Source organism: Somniosus microcephalus, unplaced genomic scaffold (genome assembly GCF_052327205.1).
Source record: "Somniosus microcephalus isolate GS21.2 unplaced genomic scaffold, FLI_Smic_1.0 unresolved_chr3, whole genome shotgun sequence".
Lineage (NCBI taxonomy): Eukaryota > Metazoa > Chordata > Chondrichthyes > Squaliformes > Somniosidae > Somniosus > Somniosus microcephalus.
The window spans coordinates 40,599,384-40,624,658 of NW_028225181.1; the positions used below are offsets into that span (position 1 = coordinate 40,599,384).

The following is a 25,275-nucleotide window of genomic DNA, read 5'->3' on the forward strand; positions in this document are numbered from 1 at the left end:
GTCCTGGCCCTGCCCAGGTGCAAACCGTCCCGTTTGTACTGGCCCCACCTCTCCCAGAACCGGTTCCAATGTCCAAGGAATTTGAATCCCTCCTCCTTGCACCATTCCTCTAGCCACGTATTCATTTGAAATATCCTCCTATTTCTACTCTGACTAGCACGTGGCACTGGTCGCAATCCTGAGATCACAACTCTGTTTCGCGCTGCCTTCAGCGTTCAAAATCTATATCTTTATACACCTTTTTTCCCTCTTCCTACGTGACTACAAACAGCTATCCGACACCTGATACTTGTTTTACGACCTTGTTGACTCCACTAGATCTCGCTTTGCCCATAAGAAAAGGCCCTTTAAACTATAGATATTCTCTTTCCAAAAACAATTTCCCAAGATTTTGTTTAAACAATTTGTCTATTTTATAGTGCTATAACTGCGGGGCGCTTCCCTTCTCTCTCTCTCTCTCCAACTCTTATCTCTTATCTATCACATTACTGAATACCACCTCCCTGATAGTCTCCATAAACTTAGCATTACATTCCATTACTTCAGTAATTACAAACAGGGCGAGTTTCAGTCAGCTTAGCACAATTTCCCATCCTGCTTTTCTCTCAGCCATTCGCCATCTTATAGATGCTTTTTAAGGCTTTTAACATACAATTTCACACATTATAGTTGTACAAAAATGTTTTATAAATCATACAAATACACCCTATCCTACAGTGGTGATTGCTTGTCCTGGGAATCAAAAGGAAGAGAGCTCAGAGGCCGGAGGGCCAAGGGAGCAGCGTGTTCTGCAACCAATCATGGTGCTTGATTTGGACAGTCAGGGGAGTTAGTGTCAACTCCTGTTAAACAATTTACCTTTTAAAAGCTAAATCGAGATTTCTTTTCTCAAGGGAACAGTTTAACGATTGCCAGCTTTGTGTTTTGCTGGATGTCCTATTATGAGTTCCAGACACTTCAGTGTCAAGTGGACCATCGAATCATAGAATGGTTACAGCACAGAAGGAGGCCATTCGGCCCATCGCGCCCGTGTCGGCTCTCTGCAAGAGCACTTCAGCAATTCGCACTCAACCACCCTTTCCCCTTAGCACTGCATTTTTCCCCTTCAGGTATTTATCCAGTTCCCTTTTGAAAACCACGATTGAGTCTGGCTCCATTACCCTTTGAGGCAGTGCATTACAGATCATAACCACTCGCTACTTAAAAATATGTATCTGATGTCGCCTCTGGACCTTATGCCAATCACCTTAAATCTGTGCCCTCTGGTTAGGATCCTTAGCCAATGGGGACAGATTCTCGCTATTTACTCTGCCTAGACCCTCATGATTTTGAACGCCTCTATCAAATCTCCTCTCAATCTTCTCTGCTCTAAGTAGAACAACCCCAGCTTCTCTTGTCTATCCATGTAACTGAAGACCCTCATCTCTGGAATCATTGTCATAAATCTTTTCTGCACTCTCTCTGAAGCCTTCACTTCCTTCCTAAAGTGCCGAGCCCAGAATTGGACACAATATTCCAGTTGAGGCCAAACGAGTGTTCTATGAACGTTCATCATAATGTCCTTGTTTTTGTACTCTATGCCTCTATTTATAAAGCCGAGGATCTCATAGGATTTTCAACTGCTTTCTCAAACTGCCCTGCCACCTTCATTAATGTGTGCTCATATACCACCACGTCTCTCTGTTCCTGCACTCCCTTTAGAATTGTACTCTTTAGTTTATATTGCTTCTATTCATTCTTCCTACCAAAATGTATCATTTCGCAGTTTTATGTGTTAAATTTCATCTGCTACGTGTCCGCCCATCTCACCACCCTGACTATGTCTTTTTGAAATCTATCGTTATCCTCCTCACTGTTCAATATATTTCCAAGTTTTTGTCATCTGCAAATTTTGAAATTGCACCGTGTACTCACAAGTCCAATTCACTAATATATAATCAAGAAAAGCAGAGGCTCTATGACCAATCCCTGGGGAACTCCACTGCATATCTTCCACCAGCCCCAAAAACAACCATTCACCACTACTCTGTGTGTCCTGTCACTTTGCCAATTTCTTATGCATGCGGCCACTGACCCTTTCATTCCATGGACTTCAGCTTTGCTGGCAAACCTGTTATGTGGCACTTTATCAAAAGCCTTTTTGGAAATCCAGAAACACCACATGAACCGCATTGCCCTCATCAACCCTCTCCAATACATCATCAAAAATCTCAATCAAGTTAGTTAAACAGGATTTTCCTGTAACAAATCCGTGGTGGGTTTCATCAATTAATTCATATTTTTTCAACTGACTGTTCATTTTGTTCTGGATTATCGACCAGTTGTTTAAAGGCCATTCATTTATGCTGTGAGTTAAAGGTACAAAAATTGATTTCCCCTCAAATGCATCTATTTGTGATACTTAGATGGACAATCTCTCACATTTCTGCTCCTTTTGGGTTTAAAGTAAAATCCTTTGCATTAGTAGTGAGTCACGTTCTGTTCTGGGAGAGACGGCTGGTAGCTTCATCCTTTAAAAATCTCATCCTCTTGTTCAAATCCCTCCATGGACTCGCCTCTCCCTGTCTCTGCAACCTCCTCCAGCCTTAGAACACTCTTAATTAAAAGAAACTGTTTACAGTGTCAGAACGGTGGGTAACAAAAGGACACAGACTTAAGATAATTGGGGAAAGAACCAGAGGTGACATGAGGGGAACAATTTTAGCGTTCGTGCTGTTATGTCCTGGAAAGCACTTCCTGAAATGCGGTGCTGCTCCCCATGGCCGAAATGCCTGCAGCTCGCTCTATGGGCTCACAGCTCAGAATTACCACATGGCAAGGTACAGGATAGCCGAACCCCACCACCTCACAGCACCTTCAGTATAGGCTCACAGCTCAGAATTTCTGCTCGGCAATGTACTGGAGGGCAAATAGTGTCTGTGGCGGAATCCCACCATCACGCAGCATCTTCAGTATAAGCTCACAGCTCAGAACTTCCTCTCGGCGAGGTGCTGGAGGGCAAACATTAACTGGGAACCGAAACCCACCATCATGGTGCACCTTCTGTATAGGCTCACAGCTGAGAATTACCACTTGGCAAGGTATTGGATGGCGGGCATTGACTGGGACCGAATTCCACCATCACCCAGCACCATCAGTATAGGTTGGTAAAATTATACAACAGACATTTCCTCCCCAGAAAAGAAGAAATATAAACATAAGAAATAGGAGCCAGAGTAGGCCATATGGCCCCGTGGGCCTGCTCCGCCATTCAATAAGATCATGGTTGATCTTCAACCACATCTCCAATTTCCTGCTCTATCCACATACCTCTTGATTGCCTTAATATCCAAAAATCTATCGATCTCTGTCTTAAATATGCTAAACGACTGAGCCTCCACAGCCATCTGGGGTCGAGAATTACAAAGATTCACCACCCTCTGAGTGAAGTATCTCTCATCCTCCTCCTGCCTGGCTGGGCTGCTCGGGCTCCTGCGGGATGGGGCGGGCAGGGCCGGGCTGCTGCCCTTCGCCCCCTCTCCCACAGTAACGTGACCTCCCACTAGTGCTGCACTCTGGATGCACGCCTCCCGCCTCCAATGACTGGCCTCGCTTCTGGGAAAGGAGAAACCTCAGTAGTGGAAACCCACCGGCGGCGAATGATTCCGAGTGAGAGTGAGAGTGAGCCGGCATCTTTTTGCAGGGCCGCAGAGCCACCACATTTATGCGGTGCACCAGAGCCTCCATTTTTGTGTGGGGCACAAGAGCCATCATTTTTGTGCGAGGTGCAAGAGCCGCCATCTTTGTACAGGCCCCGAGAGCCAGCATCCTTGTGCTGTGCGTGGGTGAGGCAAGGCCCCGCTGCTTTGCTCATTGAGTGGCAGCACCATATCTGTCCAGGGCATGGCGGCCCCCATCTTAGTGTGGCCGGGAGTTGCTCTGCTACAGTCGATGCGTTATGAGGGCGGCCATCTTTGTCTAGGGCATGGCGGCCGCCATCTGAGTCTGGCCAGGAGTTGCTCTGCTTCAGTCGAAGAGTTAGAGGGCGGCCATCTGTGTCTAGGTGCCTTTCCAGAGGCGCCTGACAGACGCCCGCGCCCTTCACAGGGACCCCAGTGTAGACAGTGTGTAAGTGATTGTGTGAATGTTCACCCAGCTCTCAGGCCCAGCCCAGTCTGGGGGAGAGCAGTTCACCACAATATCAGGCCCAGGGAGCCCAGCGTGGACAGTGTGTGAGTGAGTGTGTGAATGTTCACCCAGATCACCGGCCCAGCACGCGGGAGAGCAGCTGAATCCAATATCAGGCCCAGGGAGCCCAGTGTAGACAGTGTATGAGTGTGTGAATGTTCACCCAGATCACCGGCACAGCCCTGGGGAGAGCGGCTCGCCACAATATCAGGCCAATGGTACCCAGTGTAGACAGTGTGTGTGTGTGTCTGAATGTTCACCCAGATCTCTGGCCCCACCGGCCCGGGGGAGAGTGGCTCACCACAATATCAGGCCCAGGGAGCGCAGTGTAGACAATGTGTGTGTGTGTGAGTGTCTGAAAGTTCACCCAGATCACCGGCCCCGCCGGCCCGGTGGAGAGTGGCTCGCCAGAATATCAGGCCCAGGGAGCTCAGTGTAGAGAGCATGTGAGTGAGTGTCTGAATGTTCACCCAGATCGCCGGCACAGCCCGGGGGAGAGCGGCTCACCACAATATCAGGCACAGGGTGCCAATGTAGACAGTGTGTGTGTGAGTGTCTGAATGTTCACCCAGATCTATGGCCCCGCTGGCCTGGCCCGGGGGAGAGTGGCTCGCCACAATATCAGGCCCAGGGAGCCCAGTGTAGAGAGTGTGCGAGTGAGAGTGTGAATGTTCACCCAGATCACTGGCCCAGCCTAGCCCGGGGGAGAGCGGCTCACCGCAATATCAGGCCCAGGGAGCCCAGTGTACACAATGTGTGAGTGAGCGTGTTAATGTCCATCCAGATCACAGGCCCCACAGATGAGGGAGAGTGGCTCGCTACAATATCAGGCACAGGGAGATCTCAGGCTGCAAAATCTCCGCTTCTTCTCATCCTTTAATGAATTTTACAATCAGAGTAAAGGGATATTTCCCCACATTCTTCAACTGCTCTCTGAACTTAGTCTGGGTCACGGCATAAATCCCAGTGTTTGTGCAGCAACTCAGCAACTGGAGCATGAATCCCATTTCTAGTACATAAACAGGTAGATATACAGACTGATAACCCAATTCCCACATCCGGTACCATATAGAATATACCATAATCACTGCCCATAACAGGATGAAATTGCCGGAGATAACAAGCAGTAAAATGATGGATTTCCTGCGGCTCTCCATCTCTGGGTCTCTGGGACTCTCCCCACTGCTGGGACCCCGGAGTCTCCTGCGGGCTCTGCTGGAGAATAAAATATGTCTGACGGTGACAGCATTGAGCAGCAGAATCAGAACAAATGGGAAGCCCGGAGATAGAATATGATGAAGGAACTCGATTGCAACCCAGACCCGTGAATACCAAACAACGTCTGTTACCATACAAAACCAGGGGTAGTTCCCAAGCCCATACATATATGTTAACATAAAATACCAGGTGATGTTCTTTAAACAGCTGAGCACAGTCACTGTTCCCAGAACCACACCCGCTGTTTTCTCGGTGCAATATGTTGTTTTCATCTTCTGGCAGCAAATGGCCACAAATCGATCAAAGGTGAATGCGACGGTGAACCAGACAGAACAGTCTGTGGCTGCATAAAGCAGGATGCCATGGATATTACACACGGGGATGGACGCCACAAAGCTAAACTGTTCCCTATAAACAATCGGAATGTGCCTCAAAATCAGATCGAGGATAACGACCAGTAGATCTGCCGCTGCCATGGCCACCAGATAGCGAGTGATACATTTGGTGAGACCACACTTTTCCCGAGAGAGGATCACAATCGTTATTAAGTTAACTGTGAGGAAAGAAAACAAACAGGGGCATTACACATCAGGCTGGATGCAATAAATGCAGGTTATTGTAATTCGGGGTGAAATATGCAACTCATTACTGACATTCAATGATATATTCTAATTCTATTACCTGTGGAGCTGAATACATGGTTTATTGTAAGAATAATTGGGAATACATTGTGGAATCAATAGATGAAATGAAAGTAAATACACCAGGAAACTAACAGATGTTTGGTCAATGAGAGATTAATTGGTTGATCAACATTTAGCCCCGCTTTCAAAAGTACCACCAGAGGTACCAGGGACATAAAGGACCAGACCCTGTCATAAAGACTTTGTTTCCCGGGATCAAGCAGCATTTGGAGTGGTGCAATTCGCTTCTGTGCCCCTGTGTTAGGGAGGGGGAAATCCCGCTTGGATTCCGGTTCCTGATAAGAATATCCATTATGTTTCCAACGGAAAATGAATGCAACAGTAAAATACATAAACTGCTACCTTGACATGCAATAATTACATGCAATTTTATTTAAAATGTATGGCTGCCAAGATAATAAATACAAATGACTGAAGTTATAAAGATAACTGGGCAGTAAGAAATGTCTTAAAGTTTGAGTTTTCTGCATTTTTGTTGAAATACACAAATTTCAGATGATTGAATTGAAGATTTTCAAAATAACATTGCAAAGAAAGGACTTTGAATTAAAATAATTAGTTACATTTGACCAGGTAATGTCCCATCAAGTGCATTTCTTAGCATCGAATCAAACGATTTAACCCCAAAAGCAAAGTGCCACCGAATGCATTTGTAAAGTATCTAAACAGAAGTTAAAGAGATGTATCTTTGTGCTTTTCCACCTGTTGGTTTCCAACATGTGCAGTGAATATTAGACGAGAAGATAGGAAAGGATTTCCTTATCCTCAGTGCTTCAGTTACAATCAGCTGGGATTGCTTATCCTGAAATACAGCAGGAGGCAATGGAGAATCATTCTGGGTCTCACTGACAGATCCACTATACTGTGCCAGGCCGGCATGGGATCCAATTGTAAATTCAAAACAAAGATTGGAAATAGATAGCATGTGTATGACATCTGCTAGCATTTGTTCCTGTGACTCTGTGTAACTACCTACACCGAGGGTTAGGTGACAACAAAAGTAAAATACAACGAATGCTGAAAATCTGAACTAAACATATTGAAATTGGCTTAATGGACATTTTGTGCGAATGTAAATTGTCCTTGTAATCCTACTGCAACCATCAGAAGCAGTGTCACTAATGCAGAACTGGAGATGGTGGGACAGGAGACACTGACTGGAACACAATGATTAGCGGAGATTGCAGACATTTGAAGATGTGGATGTGATCTGTCGGGATTTAATCCTGCAGCACTGTGTAAGTAACCATACAGAGCATCTAGTGAACACAAAAGTAAAATACTGCGGATGCTGGAAATCTGAAAAAAAAACAACAGAAAATTCTGGAAATAATCAGCTGGTCAGACAGCTTCTGTGGAGAGAGAAACAGAATGAACGTTTCAGGTCGATGACCTTTTGCCATTAGTTGAAAAATCTCCTAAACCAAGACAACATTATTCTGATCAGTTACAAATGTTCAGTGGACGTAACAGACTGAAATCCGTTAAATGAAGTGTCTACTCCAATATTATTGCCTGAGTTAAATATAGAAAATTGGAATCTTGGTAACACCGTATCACGTTCAGAATCAATAGCCAACAGCAGCGTGAATGGGCTGGGGAATGACAAGGAGAGAAATACAGTTAAACATTATTTACAGAGTGAATACAGAGACTTACCAGGAGCACCAACGCGGGGGGTGAGGGTTGGTGCGGGGGAATAAATGACAAAACAGTAAGTCAGTGAAACATTGTTTATAGAATTAATAGCTGGGTGCAGAGACTTACCAGGAACACCAACGTGGGGGGTGAGGGTTGGTGCAGGGGAATAAATGACAAAACAGTAAGTCAGTGAAACATTGTTTATAGAATTAATAGCTGGGTACAGAGACTTACCAGGAGCACCAACGCGGGGGGTGGGGGTTGGTGCGGGGGGGTAAATGACAAAACAGTAAGTCAGTGAAACATTGTTTATACAATTAATAGCTGGGTGCAGAGGCTTACCAGGAGCACCAACGCGGGGGGTGGGGGTTGGTGCGGGGGAATAAATGACAGAACAGTAAGTCAGTGAAACATTGTTTATAGAATTAATAGCTGGGTAGAGAGATTTACCAGGAACACCAACGCAGGGGTGGGTGTTGGTGCGGGGGACTAAATGACAAGAAGTGTAATTCAGTGAAACATTGTTTATAGAATTAATAGCTGGGTACAGAGAACAAGGTATACCAACAACAGCTGGGGAGGGCAGTAAATGACAAGAACAGTAATTCATAGAGTCATAGAATCGTAGGGTTATTATGGCACAGGAGGAGGACATTCGATCCATCGAGTCCGTGCCGGCTCCCTGTTGAGCAATCCAGTCAGTTCCATCCCCCGCTCTATCACCGTAGCCTTCACAGTTTATTTCCCTCAAGTGCCGACCCAGTCTCCCTTTGAAAAACAGATGCCTGTCTCCACTTCCACCACTTCCATCAGCAGCGAGTTCCTTGTCCTCGCCACTCGCTGCATAAAAACTTTATTCCTCACATCCCCCCTGTATCACTTGGCCAAAACCTTAAATGTCTGTTCCCGAGTCCTTGCACCATCAACTGGTGGGAACAGCCTTTACCTGTCTAGCCTATCCAATCCCGTCATAATCATGTACACCTCAATCAAATCACCCCTCAACCTCCTTTTCTCTAATAAAATCACATCCAGCTTCTCCAAACTGTCCTTGTAGCTAAGGTCACCCATACCCAGAAGCATTCTGGTAAATCTTCTCTGCACCTCTCTCAAGTGCCTTCACATCCTTCCTAAAGTGTGGTGACCAGAACTGGACGCAATACTCCAGTTGTGGGCTAACCAGCGTTATATAAATATTCAGCATAACCTGTCTACAATGCTCAAGCCTGAAAAACAGCCATTTACCACAACTCGTTGTTTCCTGTGTTTAAGCCAATTCCTTATCCAAGCTGCCACTGACCCACCTATTCAATGAGCTGCAATTTATTTTATCAGCCTTCCATGTGGTACTTTGTCAAACGCCGCCCTACATTCCATGTAGACAACATCCATTGCGTTCCCTTCATCAATCCTCCGTGTTACATCATCAAAAAATTCAATTAGGTTATTCAAACACGATCTGCCTTTTACAAATCCGTGTTGGCTCTCCCAAATTATCTTAAACCTTTCCAAGTACCCGTTACATTTTTCCTTGACTTTTGTTTCTAATACTTTACCCACCACTGATTTTAAACTGACTGGCCTGTAGTTACTAGGATTGTCCTTACACACTTTATTGAACAATGGTATCACATTTGCCACTTTCCAATCTTTAGGCACCTTCCCCACATCTAGGGAAGATAGGACAATTATGGCAAGCCCTTCTGCTATCTCCCCCCTCAATTCCCCATAAATCTGGGATGCAAGCCATCTGGACCAGGCGGCTTATCCACTGAAAGCTTACCCAGCCTTTCTAGTACAACCTGTCTATCATTTTCACCCCTTCCATTGCTTCTACCGTTTCCACTTCTACCGATATTTTGTCAGCATCCACCTCCTTAGTAAGTACCGATACAAAATACTCATTCTCGCCTTGCACTGCGCCTCTAAGCACATATTATCTTCTTTCTCCCTAATAGGCCCGACCGCACCTCATACTACCCGCTTACTGTTCTCTTGCCATTTGAATTTTTTGTGTGTTCTGTTTTATTATACCTACCATTCTACTCCCATAATATCTCTTTGCCAATCTTATTTTCATCTTCACTTCCCCTCTCAAATTATTGTATTTAGTGTGCTTCTCAATTGAAACATTCACCTGACATTCATCATAAACGCTCTTTTTCGTTTTGTCATCTTCTCTGTCACCCTCGTCATCCAAGGCGGCCTTCCTTTGGTTCCTTTGCCCTTCCTCTTGTTGGAATGTAACTAGCCTGTACTTGGAACATCTCCTCATTAAGAATCACCCATTATTACACTACAGTATTTCCTGTCAGTGTTTCGTTCAATTTTACCCTGGCTCAATGCCTTTGCATCCCATTGAAGTTAGCCCTATTCCAGTTTAGAAGTTCCACTCTAGATTGTTCTTTGCTACTCTCCGTTGCTAATTTAAATCTTATGATACGATGATCACTCATACCCAAGTGTTCTCCCACTGGCACTTGGTCGACCTGGCCCACCTCATCCCCAGCACCAGATTCAGCAATGCCTCATTCGTAATTGGGCCAAGAACATACTGGTCAAGGAAATTCTCCTGAACACATTTCAGAAATTCCTTAACTCCCCTTTGCCTTTACCCTATCATTATTCCAATCGAGATTTGGGTAATTAAAGTCCCCCAATAACACCACTTTATGTCTCTTGCATATCTCTGCGATTTCCCTGCAGATTTGTCCTTTACCTGCCTCTCTCTGTTTAAATGCCTGTAGAATAGCCACAATAGCGTGATCGTACCCTTTGAGCTCATCAACTCCAACTCAACGGATTCTGTCCTTGTCCCCTCAAGAACGTTCTCCATTTCCAAAACTACAATGTCTTCCTGAAGCAGAACTGCCAGCACACCTCCCTTTTATCTTACCTATCGTCTCTGAACACATTGTCCCCTTGAATATTAAGTGCCCAGTCCTTACAGTTATTAAGCCACGTTTCCATTATTGCCACAACATCATATTGCCACACCGCTAATTGTGCTTGTATCTCACCAACCCTATTCAGCACACTTTATGCGTTCACGTACCTGCGTCCTAAACCCATTATTGAATGTTGTGTAGTCTTTGTGATTCTGCTCCGATCTAATATGGAACTACTTCCACATCCAGTAATACTTTGTTAACAAGTACTATCCAACACACACACTCTTTTATGCACTTTATTCCTCTTTTCAACTCCTATATGCTGGTGCCCATCCCCCTGCCAAGCTACGTTATTCCCTCCCGAAGAGCACTAGCAAACCTCCCCACGATAATATTGGTCCCGGCTCTGTTGAGGTTTACCCCGTCGGGCTTGTACAGGACCCACTTTCCTCAGAAATGGTCCCAGTGCATCTGGAATTAAAAGCCCTCCCTCCTGCATCATTTCTCCAGCCACGCATTCGTCTGTTCTAACTTCCAACTCCTGGACTCACTAGCACGTGGCACCGGGAGTAATCTGGAGATTAATAGCTTTATGGTCCTACTTTTTAATCTCTCTCCTAGCTCCCTAAACTCTGCCTGCAGGACCTCATCCCTCTTCCTGCCTATGTAATTGGTACCAATAGGGCCAACAACCTCTGGCTGTTCACCACCTCCCCCCCATCGGAGTGCACTGGAGCCACTCAGTGACATCCTTGACCCTCGAACCAAGGAGGCAAAATATCATCCTGAAGTCACGTCTATGGCCGCAGAAACGCTTGTCAACTCCCCTAAATATCGAAACTCCTACCACTATTGCTCTCCAGTTATTTTTCCTCCCCACCCCACGTGCAGCTCAGACACACGTGGTGCCATGTACTTGAATCTGGCTACAGTCCCCAGAGGAACACTCGCCCTCACGAGTACTAGGAGTAGAACTTAAGTGCGATGCACTCCGGGGATCCACTGAACTGTGACAGATGGGCATGGGATCCAATTCAAAATTCAGAACAAAGATTGGAAATAAATGTATTGAAATCTGGCAGAATGAATATTTTGTGAGAAAGTAAATTATCCTTGTCATCCTATTCTTGCCATCAGAAGCAGTGCCACTATTGCAGAACTGGAGATAGTGGGAAAGGAGACACTGACTGGAAATGGATGATTAGCGGGTATTTCAGCCATCCAGAAAATTCTGGCGACAGGACAGAGAGAATGGAAGTTATTTTCCTCTATTGCACTCTAACTGAGAACAAAATGCGAAAAACAAACAAAAAGAGGAAGGAATAAAATAAGAAAAAAGATGGATTGCCCCAATCTTGAACTCTGATTTATCCCATCTCAGACCGTTAGGGTAAAAACCTTCACAATAAATATATGTTCCTAAACGGCATGATCTTTAAGATAATCCCAGTGATGGAATGATGGGACTGCCTACAAGACAATGCTCCCGAATCAGTGCAGGAATTTCATTCCTATGGCCGCCTGGTTTACAATGTTCCAGCTTCAGTCTATGGATTTCATTCCCAGGTCCGCCCAGATTACACTGCCCCCACCTCAGCCCAGGACTGTAATTCCCAGGACCGCTTAGATTACACTGCTCCTGCCATAGTCCAACATGTCATTGCCACGTCCACCTAGATTACACTGCTCCCATCTCAGCCCAGGACTGTAATTCCCAGGACCGCTTAGATTACACTGCTCCTGCCATAGTCCATACATGTCATTGCCACGTCCGCCTAGATTACACTGCTCCCATCTCAGTCCAGGAATTTAATTCCCAGTGCAACATAGTTTACACTGCTCCCTCCTCAGTCCAGGAATTTAATTCCCAGGACCGTTTAGATTACACTGCTCCCGTCTCAGTCCAGGAATTTCAATCCCAGGGCAGTCTCGATTCTACAACTCCCGCCTCAGTCCAGGAATTTCAATCTCGGGGCACGTAGATTACACTGCTGCCACCGAAATCCATGAATTTCATTCCCATGGTCGGTCAGGTTACACTTTGCATGCCTCATTCCAGGAATATAATTCCCGGGGCCACCTAGATTGCATTGATCCCGACTCAGTTCAGTAATTTAATTCCCAGGGCTACCAGGATTACACTGCTCCCGCCTCAGTCCAGGAATTCCATTCCCAGGGCCGCCCAGATTGCAGTGGTCCCGCTTCAGTCCATGAATTTCATTTCCAGGGCTGCCTAGATTTCACTGCTCCTGCCTCCGTCCAGGAATTTCATTCCCAGGGCCACCTAGAGTACATTGCTCCCGCCTCAGTCCAGGAATATCAATCCCAGGGCCACCTAGATTACACTGCTCCTGCCGCAGTCCTGGAATTTCATTCCCAGAGCCGCCTAGATTACACTGCTCCCGCCTCAGTGCAGCAATTTAATTCCCAGGGCCACCTAGATTACACTGCTCCTGCCTCAATCCAGGAATTTCATTCCCATGGTCGGCCAGGTTACAATGCTCCCGCCTCATACCAGGAATATAATTCCCTGGGCTGCCTAGATTGCACTGGTCGCGACTCAGTCCAGTAATTTCATTCCCAGGGCTATCAGGATTACATAGTTCCCGCCTCAGTCGAGGCATTTAATTCCCAGGGCCGCCTAGATTACACTGCTCCCGACTCAGTCCAGGAATTCCATTCCCAGGGCCGCCTAGATTGCAGCGGTAGCTCCTCAGTCCATGATTTTCTTTCCCATGGCCGCCTAGATTACACAGATTCCTGGACTGAGACGGGAGCAGTGTAATCTAAACTGGTTTAGTGGCAGAAGGCAGAGGGTGATGGTCGAAGGTTGTTTTTGTGACTGGAAGACTGTGGCCAGTGGGGTACCACAGGGATCGGTGCTGGGTCCCTTGCTGTTTGTGGTCTATATTAATGACTCGGATATGAATGTAAAAGGTATGATCAGTAAGTTCGCAGATGATACAAAAATTGGTAGGGTGGTAAATAGCGAGGAGGGTAGTCTCAGTCTGCAGGACGATATCGATGGGTTGGTCAGATGAGCGGAACAGTGGCAAATGGAATTTAACCCGGAAAAGTGCGAGGTGATGCACTTTGGGGGGACTAACAAGGCAAGGGAATACACAATGAATGGTAAGACCCTAGGCAAGACGGAGGGTCAGAGGGATCTGGGTGTGCAAGTACACAGATCCCTGAAGGCGGTGGAACAGGTGGATAAGGTGGTAAAAAAGGCATATGGGATACTTGCCTTCATTAGCCGAGGCATAGAATATAAGAGCAAGGAGGTTATGATGGAGCTGTATAAAACACTGGTTAGGCCACAGCTGGAATACTGTGTGCAGTTCTGGTCGCCACACTACAGGAAGGATGTGATAGCTTTGGAGAGGGTGCAGAGGAGATTCACCAGGATGCTACCAGGGCTGGAACGCTTCAGCTATGAAGAGAGACTGGGCAGATTGGGTTTGTTTTCCTTGGAGCAGAGGAGGCTGAGGGGGGACATGATTGAGGTGTGCAAAATTATGAGGGGCATAGATAGGATGGATACTAAGGAGCTTTTTCCCTTAGCAGAAGGGTCAATAACTAGGGGGCATAGATTCAAGGTAAAGGGCGGGAGGTTTAGAGGGGATTTGAGAAAGAACTTTTTCACCCAGAGGGTGGTTGGAGTCTGGAACTCACTGCCTGAAAGGGTTGTGGAGGCTGGAACCGTCACAACATTCAAGAAGCATTTGGATGAGCACTTGAAATGCCATAGCATACAAGGCTACGGACCAAATGCTGGAATATGGGATTAGATTAGACAGGGCGTGATGGCCGGCGCGGACACGATGGGCCGAAGGGCCTCTATCCATGCTGTATAACTCTATGACTCTATGACTGAGGAGGGAGCAGTGTAATCTAGGCGGAAGTGGCAATGACATGTATGGACTATGGCAGGAGCAGTGTAATCTAAGCGGGCCTGGGATAACAGTCCTGGGCTGAGGTGGGAGCAGTGTAATCTCGGCGGACGTGGCAATGACACGTCAGTCCAGGAATTTCATTCACAGAGCGAAGTAGATTACAATACTCACGCCTCAGTCCAGGAAATTCATTCCCAGGGCCACCTAGGTTACACTGCTCCTGCCTCAATCCATGAATTTCATTCCCAGGGCCGGCAAGGTGACACTGCTCCTGCCTCAATCCAGGAATTTCATTCCCAGGGCCTTCTGATAACCTGAATCGAGAACAAGAAAAACAGGATGTTTCTAAATATTGACCTCAGCCAGCTGAACCTGTAATGGTGCTTTACAGAGGGGAAGAATAAAAAAATTGAGCGAAGGGTTGACACCAAGGAATCAAAGGAAAGTACTAAAATATTAACCAGTAAGTTAAATAGCCTGTAACCTTCTGAATACTACTTGAGACGAAAGAATATAGGAACATAAGAAATAGGAGCAGGAGTAGGCCATATGGCCCTTCTAGCCAGCTCTGCCATTCAATGAGATCATGGTTGATCTTTTAACTTATCTCCACTTTCCTGCATATCCCCATATCACTTTATTCCGCTAATATTCAAAAATATAGCGATAACTGTCTTGAATATACTAATGACTGAGCCTCCTCAGCTCTCTGGGGTACAGAATTCGAAACTTTTACGACCCTGTGAGTGCAGAAATTGCTCCTCATCGCAGTCCTACATAGCAGATCCCTTATTCTAAGACTGTGACTCCTGGTTCTAGACTCCACTGCAAAGGGAAACATCATCACTGCATCTACCCTGTCAAACCCTGTAAGAATTTTGTATGTTTCAGTGAGATCACCTCGCATTCTCCTAAACTCTAGAGAATATAGGGCTAGACTACTCAACGTCTCCTCATAGGGCAATCCCCCATCCCAGGAACCAATCCGGTGGACCTTCATTGCACGCGCTCTGTGGCAAATCAATCCTTCCTTAGGTAAGGATACCAAAACTGTACATAATACACTAACTCTGGTCTCAACAGGGCCGTATATAATTGTAATAAGACGTCTTTACTCTTGTACTCAATTCTCTTGTAATAAAGGCCAACATAACATTTACTTTCCTAATTGATTGCTCTACCTGCATGTTAACTTTCAGTGATTCGTGTACAACGACACCCATGTCCATTTGAACATTAGCAAATTCCCAATCTCTCACCATTTAAAAATAATCTGCTTTTCTATTTTTCCTACCAAAGTGGATAACGTCACATTTTTCCACATTATATTCAATTTGCCATGTTTTTACTACACACATAACCTGTCTACATCCCCTTGAAGCCTCCTTGCATCCTCCTCACAACTTACATTCCCAACCAGCTTTGTACCATCAGCAAACTTACATATATTACAATTGGTCCCCATATCCAAATTATTGATGTAAGTTGTGAATCACTGAGGCCCAAGCACTGATCCCTCCGTTACCCTACTAGGTACAGCCTGACAACCTGGAAATTACCAGTTTATTCCTACTCTCTTTTCTTTCCTTAACCAATCCCGAGTCCAGGCTAGTGTTTTACCCCAATCCCATTAGCCCTAATTTTTTTAAATAACCTCTTGTATAGCACCTTATCGAATACCATCTGAATATCGAAATACGCCACATCCACAGGTTGCCCCTTTTCTATTCTGTTAGTTACAACCTTATAAAACTCTAATAGATACGTAAAACCAGATTTCCCTTTTATAAATCCGTGTTGACTCTGCCCAATACTATTATTATTTTCTAAGTGCCATGTTGGCACGTCCTTAAAAACAGATTCCAGCATTTTCTACTACTGATGTCAGGCTATCTGGTCTGTAATTTCCCGTTTCCCTCTCCCTCCTCATTAAATAATGGGGTTACATTTGCTACCTTCCAATCCATGGGAACCGTTCTCGAATCTATGGAATTTTGGAAACTAACAACCATTGCACCCACTATCTCTATAGCCAACTCTTGCAAAACGCTTGAAAGTAAGCCATCATGTCGAAATTATTTATCGGCTTTCAGTCACATTAATTTCTCCAGTGATAATTTTTCACTGATTCTAATTTCTTTCAGCTCCACATTCTCCACATTCCCTTGGTTCTCCATTGTTTTCGGGAAGAATTTTGCATCTTCTACTGTGTAGAGAGACACAAAGTACTTGCTTAATTTATCTGCCATTGCCTTAAGCCAGTCCAGGCAACTGTACCCACCCCTGAAGCCCTGCAATGTCTACACCTCAGACTCCAGCTCAAAAACTCTGAGCAGAATTTCTGCAAGATACAGTCACTTATTGCAAACATGGTTGTTCGGGATCATAATGCTCTCCACAAACTCCCAAATATAACATTTGCAGCACAGTGCCTGCACTTCCATCTCTATATAACATTGATTTGTTACTCTGTGTCTCTGTATGCAAGGTCAAGAACTGCGTATGTTATGTAACATCCATGGCAACTTCTCCTGCACGTCATGCTTCACTAAACAAATTGTCAATACAACTTGGTTCACCAATTCTATGATTTTATAATTGCTACTGCGTATACTTTCCAATTTCCGTATCTTTTCACAAGGCGTTTGCTAAAGTACCATATAATATCAAACTTGGGTAACATGGGATTAAAGGTGCAGTGGCAACATGGCTCTGAAATTAGCTCAGAGCCAGAAAGCAGAGAGCAGTGGTGAACGGTTGGTTTTCAGTCTGGAGCGAAATATACAGGGATGTTCCCCAGGGGTCGGCTTTGGGACCATTGCCCTTTACATGTACATCAATGCCATGGACTTGGGTAAACATCATATAATTTCAAAGTTTGCAGATTACAGTAACAGGCTTCAGGAGGACACAGCCAGACTCGTGAGATGGGCAGATGCATGGCAGATGCAATTTAACACAGAAATGTGTGATGTGAAACATTTTGGTAGGTGGCAGGAGAAGTTGCCGTGGATGTTACATAACATACGCAGTTCTTGACCTTGCATACAGAGACACAGAGTAACAAAACCGAGGAAGAAATGCTAACCTTTTATAAATCAGTGACTAGGCCCCAGCTGAATATTGTGTCTAATTCTAAGTAGCACACTTAGCAAGCATGTCAAGGATTAGAGAAGTGTAGAGGAGATTTAACAGAATGGAAATGGGACTCTGGGACTTCAGTTGAATGGAGAGAGTGAGAAGCTGGGATTGTTCTTTTTACAGTAGCGAAGGTTAAGAATCAGAGAATTATAGAATCATAGAAATTTATGGGACAGTAGGAGGCGATTCGGCCCATTGTGTCTGCGCCGGTCGAGAAAGAGAAATCCAGATGAATCACATTTTTCAGCTCTTGGTCTGTAGCCCTGCAGGTTACAGCACTTCAAGTACATATCCAAGTACTCTTTAATGTTGTGAAGGTTTCTGCCTCTACCAGCCTTTCAGGCAGTGCGTTCCAAACCCCACCAGCCTCTGGGTGAAATCATTTCTCCACAACTCCACTCTAATCCTGCTACCTCTCTGCTAAGGGAAATAAGTGCTTCCTATCCACTCTATCTAGGCCACTCATAATTTTATATAACTCAATTAAGGCTCCCCTCAGCCTCCTCTGTTCCAAAGAAAACAACGCCAGTCCATCCAATCTTTGCTCATAGTTAAATTTCTCTACTCCTGGCAACATCCTCTTAAATTTCCTCTGAACCATATCTGTACCCAGATCTCTAGCTGTGGCCTAACTTGTGTTTTATAAGTTCTAGCATAACATCCCTGCCCTTATATTCTATGCTTCAGCTAATAAAGGCAAGTATCCCGTGTGCCTTCTTAACCATCTTGTCTACCTGTTCTGCTATGTTCAGGGATCTGTGGACATGCACTCCAAAATCCCTCTGTTCCTCCACTTTTCTCAGTATCCTACCATTTACTGTGTATTCCCGTGCCTTGTTAGCCCTCCCCACTTCTCTTTGAATGGATTGAATTCCATCTGACAGTTTTCTGCCCACCTCACTAGTCCATTGGTATCTTCCTGCCGTCTATAGCTATCTTCCTCACTATCAACAACACGGCAATTTTTTGTATCATCTGCAAACTTCTTAATCATGCCCGCTACATTGATGTCTAAACTATTGGCTCATACCACAAAAAGCAATGGATCTTGTATGAAATTTGCAGAACTCCAATGGAAACAGCCTTCCAGTCACAAAAACACCCAGTACACTTTGTTTCCTGCCATTGAGCCAATGTTGGATCAACCTTGCCACTTTCCCTAGGATCTCATTGTCTTTTACTTTTTTGGCCGACCTGTCATTTGGGAACTTGTCAGTGGCCTTGCTAAAATCTATGTGGACTGCATCAAATACACTACCCTCATCGACCCTCCTCGTTACCTCCTTAAAAAATTCAATCAACTTACTCAACATGACCTTCCCTTGCCTCCCTTAACAGCCTTGAATTCATTGTTGCTTTTTTCTGTGAAGACAGTCGCAAATTAGTCCTTAGCAACCATACCCCCGTCTCCTCACTCCACACACAGTTTACCTTTTGGGGGCCGCCAATATGCCCTACTCTTTCCTTCATTAGCCTTTCGCTTTTTATGTATTCATAAAACATCTTTATTAGCAGAATATATTTTTCCTGAACACTGTTGAACACCATCTTAAATGTTTCCCATTGCTGCTCTACCTCATTGGTTGCCAATAATTTTGCCCATTTTATTTTCCCAAGTGCTATTCTTCGACCCTCAAATTCAGCATTTCTCCAATCTATTAACCTGATCTTTGTCATACCTATATCCTTCTTAATTAATATCTAAAAACGTATTATATTATGATCACTATTGCCTCGATTTTCCCATGTATTTACTTCTCTTATCTGCGCTGGGCTATAGTTCCCCATTACTATATCCTATAGTCAATCCTCCCTTGTTGGTTTTTTACATATTGGGTTATAAAAGATTCCTGTACACTTTGTAGGAACTCCATTTATTTATGCCCTTTATCTACCTCTTCTGTCAAATTAATATCTGGGTAGTTGAAATCCATGAATATGCATTTTGCTGATTTCCCTAATTTGCCTGCATATTTGCTCCTCGGGAGAAAACGTAGGCCAGTGGTTATAGAGGTGATATGTGAACGTGACATGATGCGATTTAGGATATTGGCAGCAGAGTTTTGGATGAGCTCTAGTTTATGGACGCTTGTAACTGGTAGGCCGTGCAGGAGTGTATTGGAATAGTCGAGTCAGGATTTAACATAGACTTGGATGAGGGTTTATGCAGCAGAATGGCTGAGGCAGTGGTGGTGACGGAGATATTATGGAGGCGGGAATAGACAGGCCCTGTGATTCAGAGGCTATGAGGTCGTAACTGAGCTTAGGGTCGAAGAGAACGACGAGTTTGCGAACAGTCTGGTTCAGACTGAGATATTGACCAGGGAGGGGAACTCAGTTGGTAGATAGAGAATGGAGTTTGGAACGAGGACCGAAGACAATGGCTTTCCTATTATGAAGATTTAAATGACAACAATAATAATAGTGTCACGTGGTTCAGAGATCTAATTTCAAGATATAAAGACTTAACAGGGACACCAACAACAGCAGCAACGAGGGAAGAGTAAATTAAGAGAAGAGTTATACTGTTAGCAAAGGTTTGCAGAGAGAAGAGCTGGATACAGAAACTTACCATGGATCAACAAACACAACCAGAAGGAGGACTAAATGACAAGGACATTAATGCTGTAAAACATGGTTTATAGAATTAATTGCTGGATAGAGCGACTTACCAGGAACACCAACAGCAGCAAGGAGTGGATAGTAAATGCATTGAATGATCTGAAGTGCCAGCTGTATCCGAAATTCTAATGGTATATCATCATAATATTCAGAAAGTTCGTCAAATGCCCAGGAGAAACTCCTGCCCATTGTCGTAACATTCCAATCTACTGCTCGCAGATTCCGACCCATTGTTGTAACATTCCGAACTACTGTTCTCAGATTCCACCTCCCTCTCTGTGGACCAGCACAGTGATCCCTGTTAGTGCCGAAGATGTTGCTCTCACTGACACTACATAATATCACATTGAAAGGAGACCCTTATTAATAGAAGAGGGAAACCCTGCACTGATACAATTATGGTCAATCGAGACTGACATTACTTACAGTCACTGAACAAACAGCTTCAGTTAAACTGTGGAGACTGACATTAATTACAGTCACTGAACAAACAGCTTCAGTTAACCCGTGGAGACAGACATTAATTGCATTCACCGATCAAACAGCTTCAGTTAACCCCTTGCAATCCGACACTTCTTGTAACATGGTAAGTTAGAACATTTACCCGCTCCGGATGGGATGCATGAGGGTTGCTGAGGGAAGGAGTGGTGGAAATAGCGCAGCCTCTGCGCCATATACACTGTCTCATCAAACACTCTCAGGGCAGCTACAGCATGGGTTAGATACAGAATAAAGCGCCATATACATTGACTCATCAAACACTCTCAGGGCAGGTACAGCATGGGTTAAATAGAGAGCACAGCACCCTTTACACTCCCCCATCAAACACTCCCAGGGCAGGAATAACAACAGGGTTAGATATAGAGTAAAGCTTCCTCTACACTCTCCCATCAAAAACTCCAAGGGATTGTACAGCACGGGTTAAATACGCAGTAGAAATCCCTCTACACTGTCCCAGCAATTCTGGCAGGTCAGGTATAGCATGGAGTTAGATACAGAGTAAAGGTCCCTCGAAATTGCCCCATCAAACTCTACCAGGGCATGAAAAGCATAGGTTTGATATAGCGTACACCTTCCTGTACATAGCCGCATCAAACACTCGTAGGACAGGTACAACACAGGTTAGATATAAAGTAAATCTCCATCTACGGTGCCCCTTCTCGTTGTATGTGGGGCTCAGTAAAACACCGGGTGAGATCAGGCGAACTAAGCACAGGCAGGTGATGGAGCCTGTCATCTCCTGCTCTGTGTGTGGTCCTCAGTAACACACCCGGTGTGAGATCAGGATAACTCAGCACAGGCTGGCAATGGGCCCTGGGCCTCTCCTGCTCTGTGTGTGTGTGTGTGTGTGTGGTGGGGAGGGGGGGCGGAATCAGTACCACAAGTCTAGTTTCCATCATTAGCAAAGTGTTGGAAGGTGTCGTCGACAGTGCTACCAAGCATCACTTACTCAACAGTAACCCACTCACAGATGCCAAGTTTGAGTTCCACCAGGGTCACTCGCTTTCATTACAGCCATGGTCCAAACATGGAAAAAGAGCTGAATTCCACACGTGAGTTGAGAGTGACTGCCTTTGACATCAAGGCAGCATTTGACCAGTTGTGGCATCAAGGAGCCTTAGTAATACTGAAGTCAATGGGCATCGGGGGGGAGGAGCGGGGTACTCTCCACTGGCAGGTGTCATACCTAGCACAAAGGACATGGTTCTGGTGGTTGGAGGTCAATCATCACAGTTCAGAACATCACCGCAGGAGTTTCTCAGTGTAATGTCCTAAATCCAACCACCTTAAGCTGCTTCATCACTGACCTTCCTTCCAACATAAGGTCAGAAGTGGGCATGTTCTCTGATGACTGCACAGTGTTCAGTGCCATTCGCAAATCCTCAGATAACGTAGCAGCCCCTGCCTGCAAGCAGCAAGACCGAGATGACATTCAGGCTTGGGCTGATAATGGCAGGTAACATTCGCGCCACACAAGTGCCAGGCAATTACTATCTCCAACACGCCAGCATCCAACCAACACCCCTTGGCATTCAACGGCATTACCATCACCGAATACCCCACCGTCAGTATCCTGGGGGTCACTATTGATCAGAAACTTAACTGGACCAGCCACATAATTGCTGAGGTAACAAGATCATGTCAGAGGCTGGGTAATCTGCAGCGAGTTTCTGACTCTGGACACCACAAAGCCTTTCCAGTATCTACAAGGCATACGCCAGGCGTGTGATGGATAGCTTGGATGAGGGCAGTTCCCACAAATCTAAGGAAATTCGACACCATCCAGGTTAAAGCAGCCCACTTGATTGGCACCCCATCCACCACCTTAAACATTCACTCCCTCCACCACCGGCGTACAATGGCTGCAGTGTGTACCATCTACAAGATGCACTGCAGCAACTCGCCAAGGCTCCTTCGGCAGCACCTCCCAAACCCGCAGCCTCTACCACCTAGAAGGACAAGGGCAGCAGGAGCATTGGAACACCACCACGTAAAAGTTCCCCTCCAAGTCACACAACACCCTAACTTAAAATTATATCGCCGTTCCTTCATCATCACTGGAACTCCCTCCCTAACAGCACTGTGGGATTACATTCACCACACGTACTGCAGCAGTTCAAGAAGGCGGCTCACCACCACCTTCTCAAGGGCAATTAGGGATGGGCAATAATTCCTGGCCTTGCCAGCAATGCCAACATCACATGAGCGAATAAAAAACAAACAATTGTACAACGTTAGCAGTCTTACAGTCCTCTGGCAACACACCAGTAGCTACAGAGGGTTGGAAAATGATGGTCTGAGCTTCCGCTATTTGCCCTTTTGCCTCTCTTAACAGCCTGGAATGCCTCTCTTAACAGCCTGGCAGTCCTGGTGATTCAGAGGATCTGAGGTCGGAACTCAGTTCAGGTACAAAGAGAACGCCAAGGTTGAGTCCAGCACTATGGGAGAACCTTCACCTCACGGACTGCAGCAGTTCAAATGGGCAGCTCATCACGACCTTCTCAATGGCAACTAGGGATTGGCAATAAAGGCTGGTATTGCCAGCGACGCCGACATCTCAGTGTCATAGAGTCATAATGGCACAAAAGGAGGCCATTCGGCACATCGAGTCCATGCCGGCTCTCTGTACAGCAACCCAGTCAGTCCCATTCCCCCGTTCTATCCCTCTAGCCCTGCAAGTTTATTACCCTCAAGTAACTATTATGTCTCCATTTGAAAACATTGAATGGCTCTGCTTCAACCACTTCCATCGGCAATGAGTTCCAGGTCCTCACCACTCGCTGCGGAAAAAGTTTTTCCCTCACATTCCCCCGAATCTCTTGCCCAAAACCTTAAATCTGTGTCCCCTAGTCCTTGTACCATCAACTAATTGGAACAAGCCGTCATAATCTTGAACCCCTCATTCAATTCACCCCTCAACCTCCCTTGCTCTAATGAAAACAAATCCAGCTTCTCTAACCTATCGTTGTAGTTAAGATCCCCCATCCCTGGAAGCATTCTGGTAAATCTCATCTGCACCCTCTCAAGGGCCTTCATATCCTTCCTAACATGTGGTGACCAGAACTGGACGCAAGTTCTGGCCTAACCAGCGCTTTATAAAGATTAAGCATAACTTCTCAACATTTGTTCTCATTACCTATATTGATGAAGCCCAAGATCCCGTATGATTTGCTAACCACTTTCTCAATATGTCCTGCCAGCCTCAGGGACCATTGCACATTAACTCCCATGTCCCTCTGTCCCAGCACACTCTTTGAAACTTTGCCCTAAACTATATATTGCCTCTCTCTGTTCCTTCTGACAAAATGCAGCAAATCACACATATCTGTATTAAATTTCATCAGCCACTTATCTGCCCATTCTGCTAGCCTTTCTATATCATGTTGAAGTCGATTAGTATCATCCTCACTGTTTGCCACACCCTCAGGTTTAGAAATTGTACTCTGTATTCCAATATCCAGGTAATTTATCTGTATCAAAAAAATCAGTGGCTCCAGCACCGACCCTTAGGGAACACCACTCTATACCATCCTCCAGTCATATAACCAGCCATTTAACACAACTCGCTGTTTTCTGTCCTTAAGCCAATTCCTTATCCAGGCTGCCAGTGTCCCACCTATTCCCTGAGCCTCAATTTTGTTAACCAGCCTCTATGTGGTACTTTATCAAACGCCTTTCGAAAATCCATGTAGACAACATCCATTGCATTCCCTTCATCAATCCTCTCTGTTATTTCATCAAAAAATTCAATTAGATTAGTCAAACACGATCTGCCTTTCACAAATCGGTGTTGGCTCTCCTTATTTAGCTTAAACCTCTCTAATTGTCCGTAAACTTGTTCCTTGATTATTGTTGTAAAAGTTTATCTACCACTGATGTTACACTGACCAGCCTGTAGTTACTAGGATTATTAGGACACTCAGCTGGTCAGGCTGCCTCTGTGGAGAGCGAGAGAAACAGAGTTAACCTTTCAGATCTGTGACCTTTTGCTAGAGCTGGAAACAGTTAAAGATGTAACAGACGTTAACCAGGTGCAGAAGCGGAATTGAAACAACTCCTGCCTTCCACCATATCACAGACCGGCCCTTTTGTTCTTTGTTCCCCTCTCACCTTTCCCTGCCTCTGCACCTGGTTAAAATCTGTTAAATCTCTAACATTTTCCATTTCTGATGGAAGGTCTCAGACCTGAAACTTTAACTGTGTTTCTCTCTGTACAGATGCTGCCTGACATATTGAGCATTATCAGTTTCTGCTCTTTCTGTATTATTTAAAATAAAATGGTTTGTATTGTTCCTCTTTCTTGGTTGTCTTCCTAAGCGTCGTAATGATATTTTTATAAAGTCAATAAAAAGTATTAGGTAACTCCTGCAAATTCTCCCCTGCCCTCCCCCAGCTCTACAGCATGGTTGCATGTTTGTGTGAAGCTTCTCACTTCAGTCAATCGTTCAAAATCAATTATTGAGAAATTTCCATTTTAAAACGTTTTAAGCAATT

At 45.1% G+C, this 25,275-nt stretch overlaps 1 protein-coding gene across 1 annotated transcript; it reads right to left on the reverse strand.

The window, feature by feature from the left end:
• Positions 1 to 5,030: 5,030 nt before the first annotated feature.
• LOC147091379 (putative G protein-coupled receptor 139) lies at positions 5,031 to 20,617 on the reverse strand. The gene is made up of 2 exons (XM_085976553.1): positions 20,331 to 20,617; positions 5,031 to 5,938 (listed from the first exon to the last, which is right to left on the reverse strand). Exons 1-2 carry the CDS (start codon positions 20,509 to 20,511, stop codon positions 5,037 to 5,039), a joined length of 1,083 nt encoding a protein of 360 aa, XP_085832679.1. The 5' UTR covers positions 20,512 to 20,617; the 3' UTR covers positions 5,031 to 5,036.
• Positions 20,618 to 25,275: the final 4,658 nt, after the last annotated feature.

Coding starts and splice junctions, on each gene's coding strand:
- LOC147091379 (XM_085976553.1), bottom strand. CDS start 20,511: ATGGGTCGGAATCTGCGAGCAGTAGATTGGAATGTTACGACAATGGGC. Junction 5,939..20,330: donor TGCTGCTGTTGGTGTTCCTG/GTAAGTCGCTCT, acceptor CTTTCCTCACAG/TTAACTTAATAACGATTGTG.